Source organism: Mytilus trossulus, chromosome 13, assembly GCF_036588685.1.
Source record: "Mytilus trossulus isolate FHL-02 chromosome 13, PNRI_Mtr1.1.1.hap1, whole genome shotgun sequence".
Classification (NCBI taxonomy): Eukaryota; Metazoa; Mollusca; class Bivalvia; order Mytilida; family Mytilidae; genus Mytilus; species Mytilus trossulus.
In genome coordinates this window covers 35,032,438-35,059,614 of record NC_086385.1, presented here as the reverse complement: position 1 = coordinate 35,059,614, position 27,177 = coordinate 35,032,438, and the positions used below count along the sequence as shown (strand labels likewise).

The 27,177-nt window shown below is 32.6% G+C and overlaps 4 protein-coding genes across 5 annotated transcripts in view; 1 reads left to right on the top strand and 3 right to left on the bottom strand.

Moving 5' to 3' along the window:
* Positions 1-6,018, bottom strand: part of LOC134695193 (carnosine synthase 1-like) — a 53,381-nt gene extending 47,363 nt beyond the window's left edge. The window contains exon 1 of one of the 2 annotated variants that reach the window (XM_063556403.1): positions 5,860-6,018. In XM_063556403.1, coding sequence (XP_063412473.1) covers positions 5,860-5,937 — 78 coding nt within the window. In that variant the 5' untranslated portion in view covers positions 5,938-6,018. Of the gene's footprint in view, positions 1-4,456; positions 4,586-5,859 lie in introns of those variants that run through there. The other variant, XM_063556405.1, reaches the window with a different exon arrangement.
* Positions 4,756-12,588, top strand: LOC134695194 (uncharacterized). The gene is made up of 5 exons (XM_063556406.1): positions 4,756-4,886; positions 8,189-8,263; positions 9,650-9,724; positions 10,309-10,386; positions 11,133-12,588. The coding sequence occupies exon 5, from the start codon at positions 11,418-11,420 to the stop codon at positions 12,576-12,578; it is 1,161 nt and encodes a 386-aa protein (XP_063412476.1). The 5' UTR covers positions 4,756-4,886; positions 8,189-8,263; positions 9,650-9,724; positions 10,309-10,386; positions 11,133-11,417; the 3' UTR covers positions 12,579-12,588.
* Positions 12,589-20,927: 8,339 nt separating this feature from the next.
* On the bottom strand, positions 20,928-22,254 carry LOC134695195 (uncharacterized). Its single transcript, XM_063556407.1, has 2 exons — positions 21,933-22,254; positions 20,928-21,135 (listed from the first exon to the last, which is right to left on the bottom strand). The coding sequence occupies exons 1-2, from the start codon at positions 22,087-22,089 to the stop codon at positions 20,969-20,971; spliced, it is 324 nt and encodes a 107-aa protein (XP_063412477.1). The 5' UTR covers positions 22,090-22,254; the 3' UTR covers positions 20,928-20,968.
* Positions 22,255-22,832: 578 nt separating this feature from the next.
* LOC134694321 (carnosine synthase 1-like) lies at positions 22,833-26,946 on the bottom strand. Its single transcript, XM_063555326.1, has 3 exons — positions 26,755-26,946; positions 23,421-23,822; positions 22,833-23,377 (listed from the first exon to the last, which is right to left on the bottom strand). Exons 1-3 carry the CDS (start codon positions 26,944-26,946, stop codon positions 23,321-23,323), a joined length of 651 nt encoding a protein of 216 aa, XP_063411396.1. The 3' UTR covers positions 22,833-23,320.
* Positions 26,947-27,177: the final 231 nt, after the last annotated feature.

Here is a 27,177-nt window from a genome sequence, read left to right as displayed (position 1 = left end):
CAATTTATATATCCCTCAGCTAGATAACTTGCTAAACTGGTCCAAAATTGCATGTACAGTGAGATTTTAGAATTCTTATATGAGTATATACCATTTGCCTAGATTGTAAAAGGCTACCATAAGAAAAACAAAAAAACTTGAAAAATTATGAGATTATTTTTGACCAAGAGCTATTTTGTTCCATAAACAAGACATAAAATACATGTTTTATTGATTTGAATCGGAAAAAATGCAAAAATGAGAACTTGGAGTCAAGTCTTAACTGCATGCATGTTGTATGACCATAAAAGGCTAACATACTTGAGTATGCCATTTTAAGACCTTAAATTTCCCATAAGCAGGACGGTTGACCCCAAAAAGATGATTAGACATGATTACTTACATCATATTTGACTTATTTTCATTGGAATAGGTACAACTTCTAAAAATTGGATTTCTGGTGATTCTCTGTAATAGGAAGTACACCACTAATTCATGGTCCCATTACTTTCTATGTTAAATTCCTCCATTTCAACCAGGCACACCTCTTTCATTTTAAGTTCAAATAAAGTGGCAATCATTGCATGTCAAAGCAACACTTTATGGTGTCTTCTACTGAAAAAATCAACATACCTTACATGGCATATAAGAAAGAACTGGTTCCCAGAACTTCGGATGTACCAAAACAGGTACTTCAGATCTGACAAACAGACTAAATGTACCCTCTTTTTAAAATTTGGTGCAGTTTTTTTAATATTCAAAATTAAAAGTCCAAAAGTGTTCTGCAATGATCACCAGTCCTTCAGCTTTCATTTGATACCAGAAATACCTAAATATTCTTCATATTTTGAAAGTTACACTCATGCGTAGGAACTATTTTGTGTTAAATATGTACTACTTTCTGGTATGTGCTTTCTGGCCGGGCCTGAATTAGTGGTGTTACACCTATAACAGAACAAAACTTGCTAGATTGACTTGAGCTTAACTTTATTTCATTCTCTGATCTATTTAGAGCAATAAAAAACATATAAAGCTTTAGTCCAAATACTATTTTATTAATTTTAAGCTCAATTGGACTGGTAGTGACATATGGGTTATTCAAAGAAAACTGCATATGTATATTACCATTGGCCAATATAATTTTTTTATTCTCAATATCATTGTTTTATTTATTAATTTCTATTAGGAAAGCTATGTGCTTACTAATAGTCATATTTTTATCAGAAGTTATTCATCAAATAAAAATATCTTTGTCTAAGCCTAAGACATAAATGAGAAATTATCCCCCCTTTTTTCTTGAAATTGGAAAAAGGCATTATTTTGTATGAATTATAATTCTGTGGTAAAACAGAGATTAATAAGAGCAATTTATATATCCCTCAGCTAGATAACTTGCTAAACTGGTCCAAAATTGCATGTACAGTGAGATTTTAGAATTCTTATATGAGTATATACCATTTGCCTAGATTGTAAAAGGCTACCATAAGAAAAACAAAAAAACTTGAAAAATTATGAGATTATTTTTGACCAAGAGCTATTTTGTTCCATAAACAAGACATAAAATACATGTTTTATTGATTTCAATCGGAAAAAATGCAAAAATGAGAACTTGGAGTCAAGTCTTAACTGCATGCATGTTGTATGACCATAAAAGGCTAACATACTTGAGTATGCCATTTTAAGACCTTAAATTTCCCATAAGCAGGACGGTTGACCCCAAAAAGATGATTAGACATGATTACTTACATCATATTTGACTTATTTTCATTGGAATAGGTACAACTTCTAAAAATTGGATTTCTGGTGATTCTCTGTAATAGGAAGTACACCACTAATTCATGGTCCCATTACTTTCTATGTTAAATTCCTCCATTTCAACCAGGCACACCTCTTTCATTTTAAGTTCAAATAAAGTGGCAATCATTGCATGTCAAAGCAACACTTTATGGTGTCTTCTACTGAAAAAATCAACATACCTTACATGGCATATAAGAAAGAACTGGTTCCCAGAACTTCGGATGTACCAAAACAGGTACTTCAGATCTGACAAACAGACTAAATGTACCCTCTTTTTAAAATTTGGTGCAGTTTTTTTAATATTCAAAATTAAAAGTCCAAAAGTGTTCTGCAATGATCACCAGTCCTTCAGCTTTCATTTGATACCAGAAATACCTAAATATTCTTCATATTTTGAAAGTTACACTCATGCGTAGGAACTATTTTGTGTTAAATATGTACTACTTTCTGGTATGTGCTTTCTGGCCGGGCCTGAATTAGTGGTGTTACACCTATAACAGAACAAAACTTGCTAGATTGACTTGAGCTTAACTTTATTTCATTCTCTGATCTATTTAGAGCAATAAAAAACATATAAAGCTTTAGTCCAAATACTATTTTATTAATTTTAAGCTCAATTGGACTGGTAGTGACATATGGGTTATTCAAAGAAAACTGCATATGTATATTACCATTGGCCAATATAATTTTTTTATTCTCAATATCATTGTTTTATTTATTAATTTCTATTAGGAAAGCTATGTGCTTACTAATAGTCATATTTTTATCAGAAGTTATTCATCAAATAAAAATATCTTTGTCTAAGCCTAAGACATAAATGAGAAATTATCCCCCCTTTTTTCTTGAAATTGGAAAAAGGCATTATTTTGTATGAATTATAATTCTGTGGTAAAACAGAGATTAATAAGAGCAATTTATATATCCCTCAGCTAGATAACTTGCTAAACTGGTCCAAAATTGCATGTACAGTGAGATTTTAGAATTCTTATATGAGTATATACCATTTGCCTAGATTGTAAAAGGCTACCATAAGAAAAACAAAAAAACTTGAAAAATTATGAGATTATTTTTGACCAAGAGCTATTTTGTTCCATAAACAAGACATAAAATACATGTTTTATTGATTTCAATCGGAAAAAATGCAAAAATGAGAACTTGGAGTCAAGTCTTAACTGCATGCATGTTGTATGACCATAAAAGGCTAACATACTTGAGTATGCCATTTTAAGACCTTAAATTTCCCATAAGCAGGACGGTTGACCCCAAAAAGATGATTAGACATGATTACTTACATCATATTTGACTTATTTTCATTGGAATAGGTACAACTTCTAAAAATTGGATTTCTGGTGATTCTCTGTAATAGGAAGTACACCACTAATTCATGGTCCCATTACTTTCTATGTTAAATTCCTCCATTTCAACCAGGCACACCTCTTTCATTTTAAGTTCAAATAAAGTGGCAATCATTGCATGTCAAAGCAACACTTTCTGGTGTCTTCTACTGAAAAAATCAACATACCTTACATGGCATATAAGAAAGAACTGGTTCCCAGAACTTCGGATGTACCAAAACAGGTACTTCAGATCTGACAAACAGACTAAATGTACCCTCTTTTTAAAATTTGGTGCAGTTTTTTTAATATTCAAAATTAAAAGTCCAAAAGTGTTCTGCAATGATCACCAGTCCTTCAGCTTTCATTTGATACCAGAAATACCTAAATATTCTTCATATTTTGAAAGTTACACTCATGCGTAGGAACTATTTTGTGTTAAATATGTACTACTTTCTGGTATGTGCTTTCTGGCCGGGCCTGAATTAGTGGTGTTACACCATTAGCTTTATCAAACAAGTCATGTGGAGTTTCCAGTAAGTTGTCTTTCTTGAAATTATTAATTATTATCACAATCAATTAACACACACTTAATAGTGGTTGCCTGGGTTATGCTAGTTGAACATGGCTATACTATACTAAATTAATTGTTATTTCCACTGCCACTTGGGGGGGAGGGGTGCTCACTTGAGCTAATATAGATTAAATTATAATTATATAATTGAAATATTGTCAGATCGATAGTCGCTCTTTATGACTTTGAATGACAGATTATGTAAAAACACCTTATTGCTACATACATCCAAAACATTTAAATATGGTCTTATAGAATATGAATGTTGTTTAAATTAAAATATCATATGTTTGTAATGATTGCCATGTTTGTCTTGGTAACAATCCAATATTTGGATTTTACACCAATAAAATGATTTGAGTTGTGATTTGGTTTGATTTGTATATGGAAATCTGTTCTCATTGAACTTTTCACTTCATACAACAATGATTCACTTTCCCATGGTGGCAACCAATATTTTAAGATGTCAAAATTTTAAGGAAACTAGCTTCTGTGTATCAAGTATTGGTAGGAAAAAGCGATAAGATATATTTAAGGATACCCTTAAATATAGTCCGAGATTACTCTGACGTCCGACGGCTGTTTTGCCAGACTAGCTGGGGCCGTGGGACGTCAGAGCTTGTCCCATATCAAAAAGTGGATATTTGCCCACCCAAAATAGATGCGCTGCTCTGTCGCTTCTGGAGCCGACTGAGAGCCTTGTAATTATATAAATCGGGCTTCAATCTCTTCATTTTTCATTTATCTCTTCATTTATGTATGTTTCACCTACCTGCCAAACCTTTATTTTTCTATATTTTAACATTTTTCACAGAGACCCATGATTTCTCCATTTTTGACTTTCACTTTCAAATGGACGTCAAGTTACGAGAGAGTTCGTGGCCTCGAGACTCAAATATGCAAATATCTTTATATTGTTACCTCCTTTATAGGAGATCAATGGTTAACATTAAGAAGCAACCACGTTTTTTCTCCTCCTTTACAAGAGATCGGTAACAAGCATTTAGTTCCGACCACGATAACAATCGGAAGCTCTCGGTCATTTAGGAAACCTGCATAGTAAATGAACGAGGTGTTACATTATGGTCATTTGAACTGTTTTCTCGTGGTCACGTGATAATCTTTGAAAATGAAAGGCTAGATGGAGAAATCATGAGTCTCTATGAAAAATGTTAAAATATAGAAAAATAAAGGTTTGGCAGGTATGTGAAACATACATAAATGAAGAGATAAATGAAAAATGAAGAGATTGAAGCCCGATTTATATAATGCCAAGGCTCTCAGTCGGCTCCAGAAGCGACAGAGCAGCGCATCTATTTTGGGTGGGCAAATATCCACTTTTTGATAAGGGACAAGCTCTGACGTCCCACGGCCCCAGCTAGTCTGGCAAAACAGCCGTCGGACGTCAGAGTAATCTCGGATTACCTTAAATATAGATATATTTAGGGATACCATTAAATATACCAATGATTTGTATAGTTAGATGGTTCTTACTATACAAATCCTGGAATATACTCTATTTCCAAAACACTTTATCGCTATTAGACTACTTCGACGGCCGACCCGGCCGCTTGACCTTTTGACGCATACAACAATCACTTTTCCATTGTGGCGTCAGATTTTTGTTTTATGACGTCAAAATTTTATGGGAACTTGTGTGATATCCAGTAATGGCAGACAAATAGCGATAAGGTGTAAGACATGCATGACTGAATCAAATATGCCAGGGATTTCTTTTTATTCTACAGATATGCCTTCTAAATTGTTTGGAAATGGAATTCCAAAATATTATTTAAGGTTAACTTTTGTTCCCATTTTTTTCCATGGAAATTAAAAATAAATATATATGCCTTCTATAGGATGGCCTTGGAATTCCAGAATATTTAACTTATCCATATCAATTTTTCCATGGATTTTTCTGTATGCCTTCTATAGGTCTAATATGGAATTCCAGAATTATTTTCTTATTCATATCTAAAAATTTCCATGGAATTTTTTCCGAACCAGCTGTACCTTCTATAGGGGGGGTATGGATATTTCTGGAATAGCCCAATAGAGATGCCGGCCGGCAAAGTTAAAAGATAGGGGTATCGCCATCAAGACGTTAGAAAAACGGACGTATTTAAATATCAACAAATTGTCATTACTAAATAAATGCACTAAATAAATGCTTACCTCTATCGGTAAGCTATTATCCTTTAAGATATTAAGATTACTCATTAAAGAAATACTCTCTTCTGTAGACAACGACATTGTTAAATAAATTCAAGGCGAATGGATTTTTGTTTTACATTGATCGCGTGAAACTACTACGAACCGGTTAAATCTGCTTTCGTTGTGTTGATACCAATCGTAAATACTCGGCCATTCTCGCTACGCAGTACAATAGCTACTTCGTGCAACCAGAAAGGCCGAGTTGTTCTGATTGGTGTTGATACAACATCGGCAATCAGCTGTTTTCTTCGTGGTTATTAACCGAAACTAGAAGTTATTAAACATCTTGAACTTTTATTTTTAGAATGTTGCATATGTTTAAAAAAAAGAAAAATATTTAGGATTGAACGGATGTTTGATAAATGATTGGAATTAAATGTTTTCGCATTGATATTATTCAGTTAGTAATTATTTACAATTTACAAAAATAGTTGATTTTCAATATGGCAAATTAATATGTGATTTATTTACAAGTTGAAGTGGTTTATTTATTATTTTTTTTGTGTATCGTAGCTTGTTTACATTCTGTTCTGTTTGTTTGTCATAACTTTCTCATTTCTCTGGAGGGGAACAACCATTTAATTTAAAAAGGAAAAGGTGTGTTTAATATAAAAGGAACATTTTAACTGCAATCGAACTGAATTATTATTATTCTTTCAAAATCGTAAAAAAGAAGACTTTTTAGGATTTTTTACACGATCATTTACATGTACAAAGTATTGACGGATAATGAAAAAAGGGGGGTGATAGTTCTTTTTGACGATCAATGCATTTCAAATATAAGACTAGTTGGACTCCCTTTTAAAATCCATATCCATAAACGCTTGACCCCGACATGAAAATATGAAACAATTAAAATGAGAAATTAAAACTAACTGCTAATTATAATGTATAGTTAACAATTTACGAAAAACTTTGTGTATTAAATTTTGTTTTGTTGGTCTTTTCATTCTAAGGAAACAGCCATTTAATTTTCGTGAATTTGTTTTGGTTTGGATTTTTTTAACATATTTTTCAACTGCAATCAAATAATTTCTCCAAATGGTAACTTCATGGGGTTTAGATTTCAAATTGACCAAAAATTTTGAAGAACTATAGCCGATTACAATAAGTTTACCATAGAATTATTTTTAGACAAGACTAGTTTATTTATCTCGGACATTTGTCGAAAATGTTGTTTGATTATGATATATAATGTTAGTTATAAATTGATAATACAAAGGCCCGTAGCCAGGAATTTCCAAAAGGGGGGGGGGGGGATTTTGACTCACGAACTCGACTTTTACAGTCACATTTCGAACAGAACACTGACTTTAACAGTGCTTATTTGTTTTCAAGGGGGATCCGGAAGAACCGCGACCCCCTGGCTACGGGTATGATACAGCTGAAACTTTCCGAGATGGATATGAATGCAGCATTTTCCTAAAAATGTAAAAGACATTTATTTGAATTTTGTCTCATACTTTTCATTTTTTTTATTACCAGGATCCATGGAGGGGTCTATATTTAGAAGCACCGCTTTTTCGAATATGAATTATGAGAATGTTTCATGGTAGTTAGAATATCCCCTTTTAAACTGAGAGAATTCGCGCCTGTGAACAATGACATTTCAAATTGTTAGGACTGCAAAATATGGGGCGGTCATAAGTGAGCTGCTAAAGGACCACAGTCTTCCCAAAAGGTAACACAGCCATTTTAGATGTCAGAATTATTAATGGAAGTCATACTTAAAACTCCAAATTGTACACAAGAAACTAAAATTAAAAAATAATACTTGTATAATCCATTTTTTTATTTTCAATATACATGTAAATGTTACTATGTATGATAACAATAAGGAATAGACCACTGACTTAAGTATCTTGTTCCTCCTCCATAGATTAGGGTTTGGGATGGATTGGCATTGAGTGAAGGGGTATATATTGAAAATCAATATTCCTTTTCAACCATGTTTAACGTGTTTGAATAGTCCAGCTTATATACATGTATTTCAAGTGGCAATGGCAACAACAAATTATTTCCATTCTTGTTACACACTTGCTTCCCTAATTTCTTTTTTGCACAATCCCCTCCCCCCCCCCCCCCCCCCCCCCCTTCCCCTTTCCTTGTTATTTTTACGCAAATGTATAATTAGAAAATTTATGAAATGATGGTGTTTAGATTAATTTTAATTAATGTAGAAATTGAAAAATTACAATAACCTGTTTAAACAAATATTGTACTTTTTTATATTTATCATATTCATACATTGTCATATAAAACAACAAAAATGTTTTGAAATTTTTTTCAGGAATTTGTAATGCATGCAGGCGGAAGCATTTGCCAAGATCTGAAGAAGGCAAAAAAATCATACAGAGGGATATAGGTAATATATTTTATTATTTTTTTTAACAAAATGTTAAATTTATATTCCAACCTATATTGAAGGTCGGAATATGTCTACAGCTAATGTTATATTTAAACATGGGAGGATGTGGAATGATTGCCAATCAGACCACTCCCCCCAAATACCAAATGATGTTATGGTTACAATTAACAATTTTAGGTCAATGTATGGCCTTCAACAATGGGAAAAACCTTTACCACATAGTATCTATTTTAAAGAAGTAAAAGGTCCAGGAAAGAACAAATGTAATGTAATTCAACAGAGATTTAAGTCATGTAGATAAAATAAAACCATAAAAACTGCATGTCTTCTGTTTGTTTCATAAGGCATGTAAGGTTGCTGTCTTATTGTAATTATAATACTAATATCCCTTTTGGTGGTTTGTGAATAAAAAGGCAACATTTTGTAAAGTTCCTAGTTTCATTGATAAACAAAATAATAAAATAAATGTAATTGATAATAGTGAGAAATAATTTAAATTTATCGCTATTTTGTGCATTTTTCCTTTGATCTTTTTTTGTGATAATTTTCATATCATGCTTCTCGCTTGAGATGGAAAAATTATCGCTAGAAACTAAGGAGACCACGTGGACCACGTGGCGTTGCTAACGAAATTGACATTGAAATTGACAACGTCGTCATAGGTAAAATCGCGATAAACGGATTATCATTGGTCATCTCAACTCGATTGCTTTTCTCACTTTCGCTGTTCCAGCTCAAGCGAGAAAATTAATCTCGTTGAGATGATCAACGATAATCTGTAAGTACATGCATCTTGAAGAATGAATCACCATCTATATCATCTTTTAAATTATTTTTTGTTCAGTATCAATAATCATTAAATTATTTTTTGTTCAGTTCCAATAATCATTAAATTATTTCTTCTAATTATATAAAGTGGCACAAACAAGAGTTTTTCCCAAATATCTTGGAAGATAAGTTTGCTAATTTTTCTTTCATGATTTGAAAAAAAAATCTTTTACACACTGGTCCTTCAACACTTTAATGTTTAGAAAATTCTCATTTTTAAACTTTCTAATCAGGCTAATCCAGTCATCACTTTGTCCTATACAAATTTTGTTTCCTTATCAACCTTTTTATTATGTCTCAAAATGCCTATCCTGATTTTGTTAAACAGACAGATTTGATAGTAAATTTATGACAAAACTCTCAAAATTGCACTTTCTGAATGAAATCAAGATTAAAAAGAACCTTAATACAGAACAGTTTGAATTATAATATATGTATAACGTTCACCAATTATACTATAATTGTTAAAAAGCTTCTGAGATATACATGATATAGACCTAACTGAATAAATACAGTAAATGAAAATCCTTAATGTTTTGTTCTTTATCTTTTTAGATCAGTTCATGAGATTTTCAGCATGCAGCAAGACCTATTCATTGCCGGAAGATTCATTTTCGCAGACTTCAAATGGTAATTAACATATAACAATAAATAACACTTAGGACAGTTTATTCATTCAAATTCAAACCAGATGCTCTGCAGGGTGCAGCTTTATACGACTGCAGAGGTCAAACTCTGCAAAGTTTGGCAAGTAAGGACACAATATTCAAGCTTGATACAGCAATACATGTATATGTATTGAGATTAAATAGTTGACAAAGAATATGTTTCTGAACTTTAATGAATGTGGTCTAAGAACCTAAAAAATATAATTGGATTTTTACATTATATGGTCCAATACCAAAAATCTAAATTACACGATAACCATGATAAATGGTATATTTCTTTAAAAATGAGTGATTGTCATTAAGGCTATGCCATAATTGTCTTTTGGCTTTTGCAATAACATTGATATTTTAATGCTCACAGATGTTAATTAATATCAATGAGAAATTATTATGAACAACAATTTATATAAAAATTTATTTTCAAAAAGGTTTCTAGACAATTTGAAATATTTTTCTTTCTAATGGCAAAAATTGCCTGACAGTTGGGAAAATTTGTTGTCATTTGATCAAGTATTGTTGGTGATATGATATTCTTTTTTATTTCAGGCCAAGAAATAAATTCCCAAAACTTATACAGTATGGATACAGAGGAAAGTCAAAGTGACAAGTTTTCTAGTATTGCAGGTACAGTACTCAACAATTACACATATATATAAGATTAAAATTGGTATATAAAATAAGAAGATGTGGTATGAAATAGCTAATTACACATCTATCCACCATTAATTAAATCAACTCTTTCACTAAGCACACAACATCTAGAAGTAAAAGTGAAGACTGGTCGGCTTGGAGTTAGAATATTATGTGTAGGTAATGTGACATGTCTTCTTGTGGACTGTTACCTTTTGCATTAGAACGTTAAAAATCATACTCAGATTGGAAGTCTAGTACATAACAGAGTAATATGCGTATCAATCGCCACTAAACATTTGAGTTATGAGTTATGCAACTTTATAAACAAAACAATTGCTGAAATTTTAGTTTCCATTCCTTAACTTTAGTTTACATCGACCAAATGTTATGAAACTTATACACAATGCTTATTATAACATGATACAGATCAAGTTTGAAATTGGTTGGCATCACTTTTACTGTTCTTGAGTTATACCCCTTTATAAACATAAAAATTTCTGAATCAATAAATCAATCATATATAAAGAAAAATTAGTGTAAAGTCACAGAAGTTGTGGCATGATTACCAATGAGACAACTCTCCACAAGAGACCAAAATGACACAGAAATTAATAACTATCGGTCACTGTACGACCTTCAACAATGAGCAATGCCCATTTGGCATAGTCAGCTATAAAATGAATTTAATGACAATGTAAAAAAAAAATCATGCATATATTTTAAAATTTTAATTACAGGTAATACTCAAAACAGTAGCCAGGATTGGTACGAGTTGCAGAAAACACCAATAGAAAAGTTAAATGCAGCAATGAAAATACTTTCTGAATCGTTTGAGCCAATCACTAGCCAATTAACAAAAAAGTGGGAAGAAACAAGTAAGAGTGCAAGATCTTATTATACAAAAAAAGCCCGGGAATGTATCGAACTTGTTCTGAGTATCATGGCAGGAAGACATTTTATTGGAGAACATACAAATAAATTCTACTCAAGAAATCAAATTAGATAACATCACAGCTAGCGTGATGGAAGCATTTCAAAACACTTCTGATAGTAGAACCCAAACCCAAATACTTTCCATAATTGTAAACAATCACACAAAGACAGAGCTGCAAACCTTGATTCCAGGACTTACCATCAACAAGATAGATAATGCTAGAAAACATGCACTTGTTAGTGGACCTGGAACTATTCTAAATCAACCTAAAATTTACCGGATGAAATTATCAAAGCCAAAAGTGAGTCACTTTGTTGAATTTATTCTCAATCCCATTTACTCTAACATTGTTGGATTTGGAGAAACAATACTAAAAATGTCATCTAAAGAACTGATAAAGGTTCCTAAAGTCATAAGAAATGTTATAGATGCAAGACTCATTGATACTTACCTGAGTTATTGCAAAGACAGTGGATTTGATACTTTTAGCAGGGCTTCTTTGTATAGAATTTTAAATGTATGTCATGCTTCCAAACAGAAATCATTACAAGGCCTGGATAATATTACTGCCTTAGGAATGGGGGCAATTGATACCTTACTGAAACTGCTTACCAAATTAGAGACTTTTGGAGTCACATATCCTGAATCAAAGAAACTGACTAACATTTTACATATGGTAAACACATTTATGAAATTTGAATACAAAACTCACTTACACAAACTGGATGGCTGTGAAGATCATTGTACAGTGTTTGCTCTCAGTGACCCTGGTGATGCAAAATTTGCTACTGCTTGTGAACATTCACATGAAACTTCATGCCAGAAGTGCTCATTGGTTGAGAGCTGTGTGCCTCAGATAAGAATAAAACTTAATGATATAAGTACAAACATTTCAGACCAAATTGTCGAAGAATTGACATATGAATTAGACAATTCAGAGAAGAGCCTTGTTGATTGGAAAAAGCACATTCTTAGAACAATACATCAAGATCAAGCTAGAACAAGTGTCTTGAAAAATCTTCATGATGACCAAGGTCTTGTTATTTTAGACTGGGCTATGAAATTCCTGCCTTATCAATTCCGTGAAACACAATCTGATTTTGTTGGTAAGAAAGGTATCAGCTGGCATATATCTTGTCTAGTCACTAAGTCTGAAAATGAAGAATTTGATCTTCAGTGTTATGTTCATATCCTTGAGAATGGGTCACAGGGTTGGTTTTCTGTGGCAAATATCATACTGCACCTGTGAACAAACATAAAATCTACCAGACCAACACTTAAAGAGGTGTTCTTGAAAAGTGATAACGCAGCTTGTTACCATTGTACTAATCTTCTTGCCTTCATTCAACAGAACAATGGTCAGTTTCCCATCAAAGTGGCAGAATATAACTTCAGTGAGGCCCAATCAGGCAAGGATTTGTGTGACAGTAAAACTGGATCTTGTCGCATGCACATGTTTAAATATGCAAATGAAGGTCATGATGTTTTAAACCCAAGGAGTATGAAATTAGCACTTGACAGTTATGGTGGAGTAAAAGGGACACAATCGTGTATTGTTACAGTAAATGCAGATGATGAACCTAAAACAAAGATCAGAATGCCAGGGATAAGCACTTACAACAACTTTAATTTTGAAAATGATGGTATTATAGCAAGAAAAGCTTATAAAGTTGGTGAGGGACATGTTATAAAGACAAGTACCCAGTGTAGTGAAACTATTTCAATAGAAAGAGTATATAAACTGGAGGTAAGAAACATGTAGGATTTAAACACACAAATTAAAATTATTAAAAAATTATATATAGGACTAAAAATGATTAGATGTGTGGTATATATGCCAATGAGACAGTAATAGTAATTAAAAACTAGAGGCTCTAAAGAGCCTGTGTCGCTCACCTTGGTCTATGTGAATATTAAACAACGGACACAGGTGGATTCATGACAAAATTGTGTTTTGGTGATAGTGATGTGTTTGTAGATCTTACTTTACTAAACATTCTTGCTGCTTACAATTATCTGTATCTATAATAAACTTGGTCAGGTTAGTTTCAGTGGAAAATGATGGTGAAAATTTTACTATAAAGGGCAATAACTCCTTAGTAGGTCAATTGACCATTTTGGTCATATTGACTTATTTGTAAATCTTACTCAGCTGAACAATATTGCTGTTTAAAGTTTATCTCTATCTATAAAAATATTCAAGATATTAACCAAAAACAGCAAAATTTCCTTAAAATTACCAATTCAAGGGCAGCAACCTAACAACGGGTTGTCTGATTCATCTGAAAAATTTAAAGCAAATAGATCTTGACCTGAATAACAATTTACCTCTTGTCAGATTTGCTCTAAATGCTTTGGTTTTTGAGTTATAAGCCAAAAACTGCATTTTACACCTATGTTCTATTTTTAGCCATGGTGGCCATCTTGGATGGTTGGCCGGGTCGTCGGACACATTTTTTAAACTAGATACCCCAATGATGATTGTGGCCAAGTTTGTTTAAATTTGGCCCAGTAGTTTCAGAGGAGAAGATTTTGTAAAAGTTAACGACGACGACGACGGACGACGACGGACGCCAAGTGATGAGAAAAGCTCACCTGGCCCTTCGGGCCAGGTGAGCTAAAAATGAAAATAAAACAGTTGATCTATCATCATTTTCTTTCAAGTGGCATTTTCAAACAGGACATGTTTTTATACCAAAACTTTAATTTGTCTACAAAGTTTTAATAGTGTTTTGAAAATCAGAGCTGATGAACTATTTTTGTTGAGCCTGCAACTTTTGTTGCAGAAAGCTTGACATAGGGATAGTGATCTGGCGGCGGCTGCGGCGGTGTTAGCTAACTTCTTAAAAGCTTTATATTTTAGAAGGTGGAAGACCTGGATGCTTCATACTTTGTATAAAGATGCCTCATGGTACAAATTTTCCGTCAGTGACATGTCCAATGTCCTTGTCCTCATTTTCATGGTTCAGTGACTACTCGTAAAAAAGTTAAGATTTTTTGTAATGTAAAATTCTGTCTTATTATAAGTAATAGGATTACTATATTTAGTATGTGCGTACCTTGCAAGGTCCTCGTGCCCGTCAGACAGTTTTCACTTGACCTCGACCTCATTTCATGGATCAGTGAACATGGTTAAGTTTTGGTGATCAAGTCCATATTTCAGATACTATAAGCAATAGGTCTAGTATATTTGGTGTATGAAAGGACTGTAAGTTGTACATGCATATATGTCCAACCGGCAGGTGTCATCTGACCTTGACCTCATTTTCATGGTCCAGTGGTTATAGTTAAGTTTTTGTGTTTTGGTCTGTTTTACTCATACTTTACATGCTATATGCAATAGGTCTACTTTATTTGGTGTATGAAATGATTGTAAGGTGTACATGTCTAGCTGGAAGGTGTCATGTGTCATCTGACCTTGAACTAATTTACATTGTTCAGTGGTCAAATGTAAGTTTTTGAGTTATGGTCTATTTTTCTAATACTATATGCAATAGGTCAACTATATTTGGTGTATGGAAATATTTTATGATCTTTATGTTAGTTGCCCAGGTTTTATTTGACCTTGACCTCAATTTCACAGTTCATTGCTTTGTGTTAAGTATTTGTGTTTTGGTCTTTTTTTCTTAATTTACAAGCAAAAGGTCAACTATATTTGTTGTATGGAAGAATTGTTAGCTGTACATGACTGCCTGGCATGGTTCATCTGACCTTGGCCTAATTTTTATGAGTTATTGATCAATGTTTAGTTTTCTTGGTTAATGTTGAGTTTATGTGACAGCTGAATAGAGCTTTATACATGTTATATTTAGGACTATCAACATAATATCAATGATTTATAAAGAAGGCGAGACATTTCAGTGTGTGCACTCTTGTTGAAATTATTTTCTGGTTTTTAGACAATAAATTGAATCTGTAACTGTAATCTGCAATGAAATTGTACCAAATGAGGAGGAGGCAGATTTATTTTATTATCCTTACTGTTAATGAAATTCCAAATAAGTGAACACAATTGGACAAAAACAATACTTTTCTGATAGATTTCAGAATTTTCTGTTTATTATTATTTTTTAATTCTGTACAATATTAAAATTTATCATACTAAAATTATTCACATGATAATATTTTTCTATCATTTCAGGTTTTGGAACCTTTCGCACAAGATAAACCTATCTGTGGCAAACTTAACAAATTTCCCGACAGCAGAATTGAAGATACCCATGATCAGCAGCCTTCCTTAGAGGAGGATCAACCTATGTCAGAAAACAGCATGAATAGTTCTGCATCCAGTGCATATTTCTCTTGCCCTGACTTTTCATGTGATAAAGTGTTTGCTTCATCAAATAACCTTGACCGTCATTTACTCTTAGGAAATCATTGTTACCGGAAAAATACCATATCTTCTATGGATACAGCAGTTCAGATATACTCTTCCTCATGTATTGATTTGCAAAAGTACCATGAAAATGTCATTCAGGAAGCAAGTCATGAAGTTGAAATTTCAGTAAATTTGAGAGAAAAGTCAAGAAGAGGTTGGGGCTTGAAATCAAAGAGAGCAAATGTACGGTCTTCAGATAAAGTGAAAACTTACTTGCAAGAAATTTGTGCATCATGTGACAAAACTGGCTCACGTCCTGATTTTATTGCTTTGTCAGAACAGCTAAGGAAGGCAACAGATGAAAATGGCAACACGCTTTTTACAAAACAAGAATGGCTTAACCCACCACAAATTAAAGGATTTATTGCAAACATAATTTCAAAATCTAAGTCGTCTTTGGCTGTAAAGAAACCACGAACAGAACTTCAGGAGGTTAATGTAGATGATGATGAAAAACTCTCAGAAGTTATATGGGCGTTTTTCAATAAAAACGTATTTTCTTGTCCCAGCTACTTTAAAAAAAATGTGTTTGATCTTTGAAAGTAATTTTTTGTGCAGTCAGTACATTGAATTAGATTTAACATTTTAAGCAAAGAAACAGTTTGTTTTTAGAGGGATTGATAATATATTGACTCCTGAATGGTCCAAAACAACCAAAATGGCATGTCCCTAGACCGCTTGTTCAACATTCATACTCTAACATATCGTACAAAAATGAAGAAATAATTTTTTTTTTTACTTTACATAAGTTCTTCAATAATTCAAAAGTATGTTCAGAGCCAAGATATTTTAATAAACAACTTTCAATATAGTTTTTTTTAATTTCAGAAGGTGTGTCCCTAAAAAAATGTCCACTACGAAACGAAGTAATTATTATTTGCCTATAAACAGTTTTATAAAATCAATATAATTTTTGTTTGCAGAAGATATAAACATTAGGGTCTTACAAAGGAAGTGATGCTTTTATAACGGCAATTAAATTGTTGGTAAGAAAAATTGAGCACATCAAATGGACCAGAGTGATACCGTATTTTTGATTATGTCCACTACGAAACGGGTCAAATCTCCTTCAGTATCTGGTTTTAAAATTATGAAAAAAATATCAGTGTACAGCTTGATAAATGCTTTGATGAGTACAATCAGTCTTGTTACTATTGCAATATAGGGATTGTGGGGGGAAAATAAAACATGCGAATACGTCCCTTACGAAACGGTCCCCTACGAAACAAGAATGGGAGAAAAACGTTTCGTAGTGGACACTACCACTAACATGCAGTCTTTTTAAAATCTTTTTTAAATTATATTCGTGCAAAACAAATAACAAGGGTTAGTTTCATGTAATTTTTAATATGTTTTTATTAACATATAATAGGGTTGATGTCAACTACGAAACTTTTTGTCCACTACGAAACGGTTTTGTCCACTACGAAACGCATCAAAATGTCCACTACGTAACATGAGTTGAACCTTCATGTGTGAAGTACTGTCTAATCTTTATCGATAAAAATGGTTTTCCAATTCAGAAAAAAATGATATTTGTCTAGTATTTAAAGTAAACAAACTAGAATGTCTATCGGAAACATTTAAAATTGCAAAAATTATGTGTGTTTAGAAGAAGTTTCGTAGGGGACAAAAGTCCCCTACGAAACAGTTCACAAATTATGAAAATAATATCATTTTAAAGAATATTTAAGATTGCACATTTTGTTTACAAACAGGTCTATTACAGAGGTATTCCAAATAACTCTTGAAATTAAATTTAAGACAAGTTGATTTTCCATTTTTTTAGGTCTGAAAAGTACGCTTTTATTGAAAAACGCCCATATCTATGTTAGAAATGAATGATTATAATGAAAATGCTGTTGGTATTGTAAACGAGGTTTTTTCTGCTATAAATATCTAGAAAGTTCTGCTTTTATTACTGTAGATGAAGTTTTGATGATCCCATAAAAATTGAAGTTTTAAAAAAAATGCTTATTTTGTGTTGTTGGAATGCTGTCTTGTGGAAATGTATCCCACATCTCCTTCTGTCATTTTGTCTATAAGTTGTTTGAAATTGTGACAGGAAGAGATATTTTTTATGATCTATAAAAATTATTATCTCCTGAATATGACTGTTATACAATGTACATGATGTATGCCAAAAGTCTTGGATAGGAGACTTATTTATACTAAGATGTTGACGACAAAACAGGACTTTGTCTTTATATGCATTTTTACAAATCAATTGTCACTAAAAGTTAGAAAATATTTTCTTTTTTTTAGATCATTTGTTGATTATAATATGTTAATTACAGAATTATGAAGGATACATTTTTTTTTATTAAACACATTTATTCATGAAAAAGAAATACAACCAGATTTTTTTCTCCTTTGATCTCAAAAACCAAGTGTATATTGTCAATATGAATGTACATGGATGCAAGAATTAATCATGTTGATTTTTCAAGTTATTATTTTATACTTTGTATTTGCATTTTATTTAAATAATTTTGATGAAAATATTATCATGATTAAGGTGGTTTTTAGTTTAACATTTCATTAGGAGTTCAGTTTGAACAAGTACATAGAAACTTTAACACACTATATAAATCGGATAAAAATATTTTTCTGACTGGGACAATAATGGTACAATGTATAACTGAAATTATAACTTTATTCAAAGTCAGTGCCAGATTTTTTTTAAGAGACTGTTTATTTTGATTATTTTTTGAAAAGTTTCAACAAAATCATAGTTTTCACTCAAGTGTCACTATGGTCTTTTCGTTATCAATTTTTGGAACATATTTATAACTATTTATTACAATGGCAAAGGAATAGTTTATGATAAATCTGATATTAAACTGAACAAAATGATTAATATTCATTTCTAACAACAAGAAAAATTTAAATATTCTTAAAAAGAAAAAGATGTTGCATACAGAAAATTCATGCGTATTCGACCCCCCCCCCTTTTTTTTTGGGGTGGGTGCTTATTTCCGAATAAATCATTTTAAAAGGAAAATGAACTAAATAACATACATAAATGTTTCTTTATCATAGAACCATTTAAGATAAGTCATATTCAGTGGATCAGTTAAGGTATAGATATTGAGCCCACCATTTTTTTGAAAACATAATTTTTTTCCCAAATCAGCAAATTTTGAAGTGGCAAAAATTTTTTCATTCTCAAATCCCAAGCACAATATTTTATGAAAGCAGTATGGAGTAGTAGTTTTATCCATTCATAAAAGTGATTTGAAAAATAAAGTGTTATTTTAGGCGCTACATACCTTTAAACATTGGAAATTTGGGTTGTTTTCATTTTTTTGGCAAATTGCCATTTTTAAAAAGTTGCCTCCCTTTGATGACAATTTAATTAAGGTTTGAAATAAGGTAAAAACAAATTGTACTATGTTTGTGTATCAAATAATGTATAGTGTTTGTATGAGTTAATTCAGTGTAAAAAAAAAATTGTTTTTATTTGCCTACATTTTGCTGTTATTTTGAGGCCATTTTAAGAAAACCTGGATTTCCCAGATGGACGCCATGAGACAGCCATTTTAAATTTTTGAGAAAAAATAATTTGTCATTTGAAAGCTTATCCATGCAACAACTTACTGTCCAAATTATATAAAATTTGGATAACCTTGCTTCTGGACCATTTTGCATGGTATTCTCTGAGATCAGCTCTTAACATCCAACCCTCTCTCTTTAAGAAGCTTTATAATGTATGTAGCATGGTCATCGTCATGTTTGTGGTCGAGGAAGTTGTATTGTATAAAATGCGTTGCCTTAGATGCAGCATACGACGAATCGTCAGGATCAACTAGAACAACCTATAATATAATGAATATATAGGAAATATTTATCTTTAAGTTTTCAAGGTAAATTCATGCCAGGTTCGGCAATGTGTTTGGGTTAGTTGTTCTAGATATCGAAAATGAGAATCTATAATGAATATAAAATGCGGGATTTTCTCGCTGCGTTGAAGACTAGTTGGTAGCCTTCGGTTGTGTTCTGCTATTTGATCGAGTTGTTGTCTCTTTGACATATTCCCAATCTCCATTCTCAATGGTATACGTGAGCCAAGGCTTCGTGTTGAAAGCCATACGTTGACCTATAATTGTTTTAAGTTTTACACACTGTGATTTGAATTGAGATTATGCTCATTTGCACATATTTAATATCTCATCTTCTTATTTCTATATAAAATACACACACCAAGACATTATTAATACGATAGACATCATAATAAATTATCATACATATTGCGTAAAGCCTTCAAACAGTGCGAGTGTTTTGAAAACTGTGATTTATCTTTTTCTATTTCGTTTTTCACCAGTGTGTTTAGACTTATAAGTTTAAATGTCCTCTCAGTTCTTACATCTCTCCCTTAAATATCAAATGACTTACATTGATACCAAACGATTTATAGCTGTCCCAAATAAACATTTTGCTAAAACCTCCAGCTCCGATTACAAGAACAGTTTTGTCTTGCATGGCAAACAGCTGTGAACGTCTTATCATGGTCTCCACTAGTGGTTTCACTGCTTCTCCCTGTCTGTGGGGATTTAAGAACTCAAACAACTGACAATTAATGGTACAGTCATGACTGTTCACTTCTATTCCGACTGGTTCCATTTGTCCGTTTACCATTCCCAGAACGTAGTCTATACCTATCAAAACAATTGCGAAACATAAAACGTGAAATAGTAATAACTAAATTATAAAGTCATAACTTCATAGATATTTTCTTGTTTCTTTGTTGATATTTATCACGGTATGAGGAGAAACATGGCGGGTGTCACATGTGACGCAGGAGAAACTGAGATTATTGGTTGTTCGTGAAGTTGTGATTCTTGGGCTTAAGTTTTCTATACATTGCTTCTGTTTTGGTCTTTTTATAACAATGTATCAACTACTTTATATATAATTAACTATACAGAGTATATTTTTTATATTTTCTCAGTTTTACGTGGTTTTTTTCACATTGCAAAGGACTAAAAAATATGATATGTTTTACTTTAAGAAAAAAAAAGGAGATCTAAACCTTTCAAGGTGGTGAATTAAATGAGTACTCTGTAATATGACGAATCCTTTAGAAAACAACAAAGGAACATTAAAAATACAAAACAAAAGACGACATACCGATAAGATCCGTTTGAGCTCCGACACCTCCTCTTAAATCTGTTGAAAGCGTTCGTTCAAATGCAATAATACTATCCATGATCTTTTCCGAACCTTGGGATACAGTATGTAATAGTCGTTTTATTTCTGCTTTATCCATGTTCCACATTTGCATTGTTGTTTCGAATGAATGTGGAATAGGGTTGTCGCCATTGATTGGTTGATTTTTTCAGACCTATCCCACAAACCATCTGGGTTGCAGTTGGTGTATCGTCTATTCTTCTGCATACATTGGTCCTCAATCTGAACGAATAATCAGCTGAAAAGATTGAATGATACTTGCTTAACACTGAATGTAAAGTCAAGTTCAACTTATGTAATGATAGGCAGACATTTCAAGTCTAATATGAAATAAAAAGTTTCATGTGTGTTTCGTGTTTAGTATACAGTACACTCGTAATCAAAATAATCTGGTAAACTGGAATAAGGCTGGTGACAGATACAAACAGCCCGAAATTGTCAATGTTGATGCCCATTAACTGAGTTTCCTGTTATAATAACATCGCTCAAACGTGTCCGAATTATAACCTTGCCAAAACACGTAAAAAATGTAAGCAAACAATAGAAATTGTTGAATTTCATCTGATCAAGCTTGCTATTATATACTGCAACAAAACACTACTGTGCCTCTGCTATACAGAATTATTAAATTATGAAATCATACCTCGCACGCGTACGTGCATTCAGTAGAACGATTTCTTGAAACATATCTGCACGTGGACTCTTACATTTCTACTGAAGGTGATACACTTGTCTATTGCAAATATATCCTATTATCAGTCAGAATAAAGGCTATGTTCTGCTGTGACTCCTGTAGAAAGGAAGTTGTTATTTGGACATGTTTTTAAACCATTGACTTGGTTTCATAAATGTGGACACATTTCGACGTTTTCAAAAATGTACACGATCGGGCGCTAGTGTAAGGACATGTCACGTAAAGCGCAAAAAAACCATTGAAACATGTTTCGACACACAGTGGCGTTGACTTGGCACGTTTTGAGGACAGACCCTTTTCTGAGTGAATCATGTTTTTAGATATGACATTGTATTTATTACCTAGTTTTGGGTTTGTTGATTCTACAGGGTGATAAAATCCCTCAATCATTACAGCATTTTCTACTTCCAATATGGATAAAAAGTCCGTCACAGCTTTACAAATGTCTTCCACATTTGCCACTTCGTGGAACGACACGCATCTACTGCCATGCCACATAATACCAGAGGGTTTAACCACGATCTAGTAAAATAAATTATGATAATCTTGTATAAATACTTTATTAACTGATTGTTGTTTGTTTTATGTCCAGTGGCAAATGTGTCATGCATGCTAAGTTCGGTGAATACTGTGAATTTTGGAAAGCATTGCTTAATTGATATGTTCATTTAAATCTGAATTAAGAATTTTCAGTCATTAGAAATTCTCTAAAAATATATAAATTACCAGCTAACAACACTCATATGATGATTTTTTTCTTTCAATTCGGGATTTTTCTTTTTATTATACGTTCTATCAAAAATGGGAGTGATTACTAGTAAAGAGAGCGCTACGCTCCCTTTGGTAAAAGAACTTTTGCAACAAATATTGGACTTTGAGGATCATTGGAAAATCCAGAAAGATCAAGGTTATGGAAAATGCATTATGATATCTAAAGAAAAACCTATCATTCACGAATACATTTTTTTTTTCCATTTGCATTCACTAATTAAACAAAACAGTAAAACCTCACACAGCGTCGGATCTTGCTAGTTAATTTTCTTCTGTGGTCTTTATCGTAGAAAATGTTGCAATTTGTGGTAATTCAAGACAAGACTGATATCTTTAAATTTCTAAATATTCAGACAGTTTCTGTATTTAAACTTGAAAAAAAAGAAATATTTCAAAACATTTATCTGAAAATGAATGATAAGACTATGAGCATCACGTGACCCTTGAAGATCTGAATCATCACGAAGTTTTAAGTACATCGGTTGTCTGTGTTCAGTATATGAGTAATTGCTTAATAAATGAGATAAAACATTATTCTGATGAAGGAGAAAAAATACACCAGAAGATACAAGAAAAAAAACATTGCCTCAAATCAAAGTAGTTTACCTTTCCTATTGACTCAATATTTTCTAACTTCAGGAAATGCTTAACTTTGTCTTCAATGTAATTGTTTACGTCCTTTTTTCTTTCAACAACTATAACTTCAATATGTGCATCATTTTGGGACATTGTACTCATACGCCGGTTTGTACACAACTGCTAGTGTTTCTGGGTAATGCACACCCGCTTCCGCCATCCATATACGAGTCAATAGTTTATCGTCCACGTATTTATACAGCTCAACAGAACTGGACATCGGGCAGTCCAAATCCAACTCAACATCAACACCATCGTTTCTTTGTCCATCAGTACATGCACGTGAGAAGAAGTTCACAAAGTAGGTACACCGTCTAGGTTTCTAAAACACATCGATAAAGGAAGTTCCGGTACGATCAAAAACAATTGCCTTTTTAACCTGAGACTACTATAACACATGTTATAGTAGTCTCAGTTTTAACAAAAAGCGAGTGTTGACCTTCACCTTTATTAGATTTATCCTTAATGAGCCAGGTAGGTGACATCACCAGTAACATTTCGCCCGGACATTGTCGTCCACCTTCTAGCAATATCGCTAGACATTCCACTGGTGATGCCAAAACAACGATTGCAACTTCCGTATCCGGGTGGCATGTTCTCGGTTTCTGCGTTCTGTCGATAGTCTCGGGAAGATTGTTCTCAAACAAACTATATTGTAAAGCATTGTAGTAATCCTGGATATGTACATCATCTTTGGTCAGTGAGACAGTTGAGTCGGGAGGTCCTAGATCTACGTTTGTGTTCCAGGCAGTATAACTACCTACTGTCGTCGTATATTCCTCTGCCTTCTTAGCTAGTTCCTCCTGCTTCCTAGTAATCTCGTCCTAAATGCAAAAGTAAGTGTCTTTGAATAACAATAAATGAAGATGCCAGACTGAATTTCCTTGTGTTAAAAATACATAGAGAATTAATAGAACTTATATAGATATATAATTATTTCGTAAAAAGCTTCCATTTAAAAAAAAAAGATGATATTTCATGATTGCCTACGAGCCGACCTTCAAACGGAAACGAAAAGATAAATGAAACGTCAAAAAAAGTAGAACAGATTCCCATTTCCGAACGCACATTATCTTAAAAATGTTTATCTAAGAAAAGTCAATGCACTTTTTTTGTTTACTTAACTTAACAAAAAATGTGAAGATTTTTGAGAGTATACTTAATGTTTATTCAAGTAGGTATACTTGGCTTACTGGCATTTTTTATATTTACAATGGATCAAATATCATTGACATGCACTTTCTATAAATATAAGTGTTTGCCATGAAAAATGTATAATATTACATTTTAGAAAGTACGTGACATTTAAATTTAATTTTTTCACACAATTTTCTGTTAAAATGGATATAACATTTCATTATCATATTTATATGTAATATCATCGTTATCAATATTATATCATTATCATTATTGATCACAATTATAATTCTGGAAGTAAATCATGTAAATAGGAATGTGTGCATTTGCATCAAATAATGATTCTCCTCATGGTTTTTTTATACCCCCGCTTTAAAAAAGGGAGGGTATACTGTTTTACCTCTGTCTGTCCTTCCGTCAGTCCGTCAGTCAGTCCTTGATTATGTGATTATTTGATTACAAGAGTAGACTTTTTATTTCATAATTACTTGATTATTTGATATTTCACGATCGTATTTTTGATTATTTTATTATATTGTTTAAAAATGTTACAAATGATTATCTGATTATTTTGTTTAAAAACTTGTAATTGTGTGATTACTTGGATATCCCCATGAGGGGCCTCAGAACTGTAGTATCTGGTATTTTGAACAATAAAAAGTGTGCTGTATTTGTACGATTAGCATCTCTCAAATAGTTAAAATATTTATCTTATAGAGGCGATAGATACCAATGTGAAATTTACACTCCTAACTTGTTTATCTTTTAAAAACAGTCGAACTTTAAAGTAGCATTTATTGTGTTGGGGAGAGGTATGCTTTGTTTAAAAAATATTGTGATTCTAAATTTCCTGAAAAGACATTTCTTGTTACGTAAAGGAGATAAATAGTGCAAATTAGGGGAGGGACGGGTATTAATTCAGCATTGAAGCCATTACTTGTTACGTAAAGGAGGTAAATAGTGCAAATTAAGGGAGGAGCGGGTATTAATTCAACATTGAGTTTCAAAAATAAGTTGTGTCCTTGTATGCTTTTGAAACAGAACTATATACGGTATTTCATTTTGCTTAGTTTGCATGTGGTATGATTGTCATTGCAATGAGACAACTCTCCACGAGAGACCAAAATGACACAGAAATTAACAATTATATGTCACCATACGGCCTTCAACAATGAGCAAAGCCCATACCGCATAGTCAGCTATAAAAAGTTCCGAAAAACAATTTAAACGAGTAACCTATTCTGACATCGGACTCAGACTTCATTTAAACGGAGTTTACTTTGCGTTTTGCTGTGTGTTTCCTTATTCTACATAAGCCTAGAGATATAGGGGAGGGTTGAGATTTCACAAATCATGTTTAACCCCGCTGCATTGTTTGCGCCTGTCCCTAAAGTCAGGAGCAACTACATGGCCTTTTTTAGTCTTGCATGTTTTTTTAATTTTAGTTCTTTTATAATGTTTTGAAGTTTCAATTAGTTTGACGTCTATTTTCAATGAATTTGTACATTTTTTTTATTTAGGGGTATGATGAGGCCCACCTCCGGGTGCGGGACTTTCTTTTTGCGTTGATGTGTAATACCACAGAATCATGGTACGTCACAGCCAGTTGCATACGAAAATAGGTCGAAAACCAAAATATTCCCTTGAATTTGACAGTTTTGGATAATTAATCATACATTTCAATGCAGTAAACATTTCTGGGTCATAAACATATATATCTTGGTATTTCAAAGCGCAATTACTTTTTTATTTGGGTTTCTACAGAATATTTTGGAAACTTGAGGTTACATGGTTTCTTAAACTTGCACACAGTTAAAAAAAAAAAGGGGGTGATAATTTGATTGGATAACTGCAGTTATGGTCATTGGCGGATCCAGGGGGGGGGGTTCCGGGGTTGGAACCCCACCCACCTTTTTCGGCCGATAAATGCATTTGAATGGGGACAAATAGTTGGAACCCCCCCTTTTAAAATGGCTGGATCCGTCCCTGATGGTTATTTTCTTATATGCAATGAAATGCTGTGTGGATTTTTTTTCTTTAGTATTGGACAGGCCATGATAAAACTGATGCCAAGTATTTCTTTATTTGAAACAAAGATCAATTCTGCAAAATTTTCTGAAAAGTGCAGACTAATATTAGGGATAATCAATGGTGGTATTACACCTTGAAGACCCATTGGTGGCCTTCGGTTGTTATCTGCTCTTTGACATAATTCACCATTTCCATTCTCAATTTATATAGGTTTTTTTCTTAGATATAAATAGTTTGCTCGTTATAATTTTTCATTATTAAAATTTTACAAATCAGAGTAGTTCGTTTGATGGAAATAAGTACAAACTGACTCAACTGAATTGAAGTCGACAAACACCCCTACCCCCCCCCCCCTTTTTTTTCCCTCCCACCACCACCACCATCCAAAAAATGTATGTTCCATGCCTTGAATAACAATCATATGCCTATAATTACAAATTGACAATTGTGTATGGAAAAAAGTTAGTATATCTGTATAATTTAGGGTTATATAGGTGTTTTATCTAAGTTTATTATCTATGATATTTTAAACATATTTAATAAATGATAATTCTTATTATGCATTATAATACTTCCGCATTCGCTTACCTGTAATTGTAAAGAATTATCCTCAGCAGAAATTAATTTCTCCGTTGAAACCGACATCATCAGCTGAGATTTTTGATAAGTTTGATAGAGATTTCTTCTTAAATACGCGTCATACGTAGATGTAAACATTGACGGACGAATGGTAGCGTGTTGTAGGTGGGGAAATCCTACACTTGGCAGCAGACGAAACATATTGAAGTCGTGATGTTCAATTATTTTCAAATATTTGTTTAATTTTGATTTATAATTAAGTTTTATCATTATCATTGTTTTAGTTTGATAAAATTATCCAATTGTTTCTTTTTTTTGCATCATGATTTTTTTAAATTGTATTGTTATCTTTTTTTATTAATCATGCACAAATTAAATTGAACTCTTATGTCATGCATATGTTTTTTTTGGCGATCTATTTTTTTATGCTGA

Coding starts and splice junctions, on each gene's coding strand:
- LOC134695194 (XM_063556406.1), top strand. CDS start 11,418: ATGGAAGCATTTCAAAACACTTCTGATAGTAGAACCCAAACCCAAATA.
- LOC134695195 (XM_063556407.1), bottom strand. CDS start 22,089: ATGTGGCATGGCAGTAGATGCGTGTCGTTCCACGAAGTGGCAAATGTG. Junction 21,136..21,932: donor ATCAACAAACCCAAAACTAG/GTAATAAATACA, acceptor CAATCTTTTCAG/CTGATTATTCGTTCAGATTG.
- LOC134694321 (XM_063555326.1), bottom strand. CDS start 26,946: ATGTTTCGTCTGCTGCCAAGTGTAGGATTTCCCCACCTACAACACGCT. Junction 23,823..26,754: donor ATAATTCTTTACAATTACAG/GTAAGCGAATGC, acceptor TTTTGCATTTAG/GACGAGATTACTAGGAAGCA. Junction 23,378..23,420: donor AAGGTCAACACTCGCTTTTT/GTTAAAACTGAG, acceptor TAGTAGTCTCAG/GTTAAAAAGGCAATTGTTTT.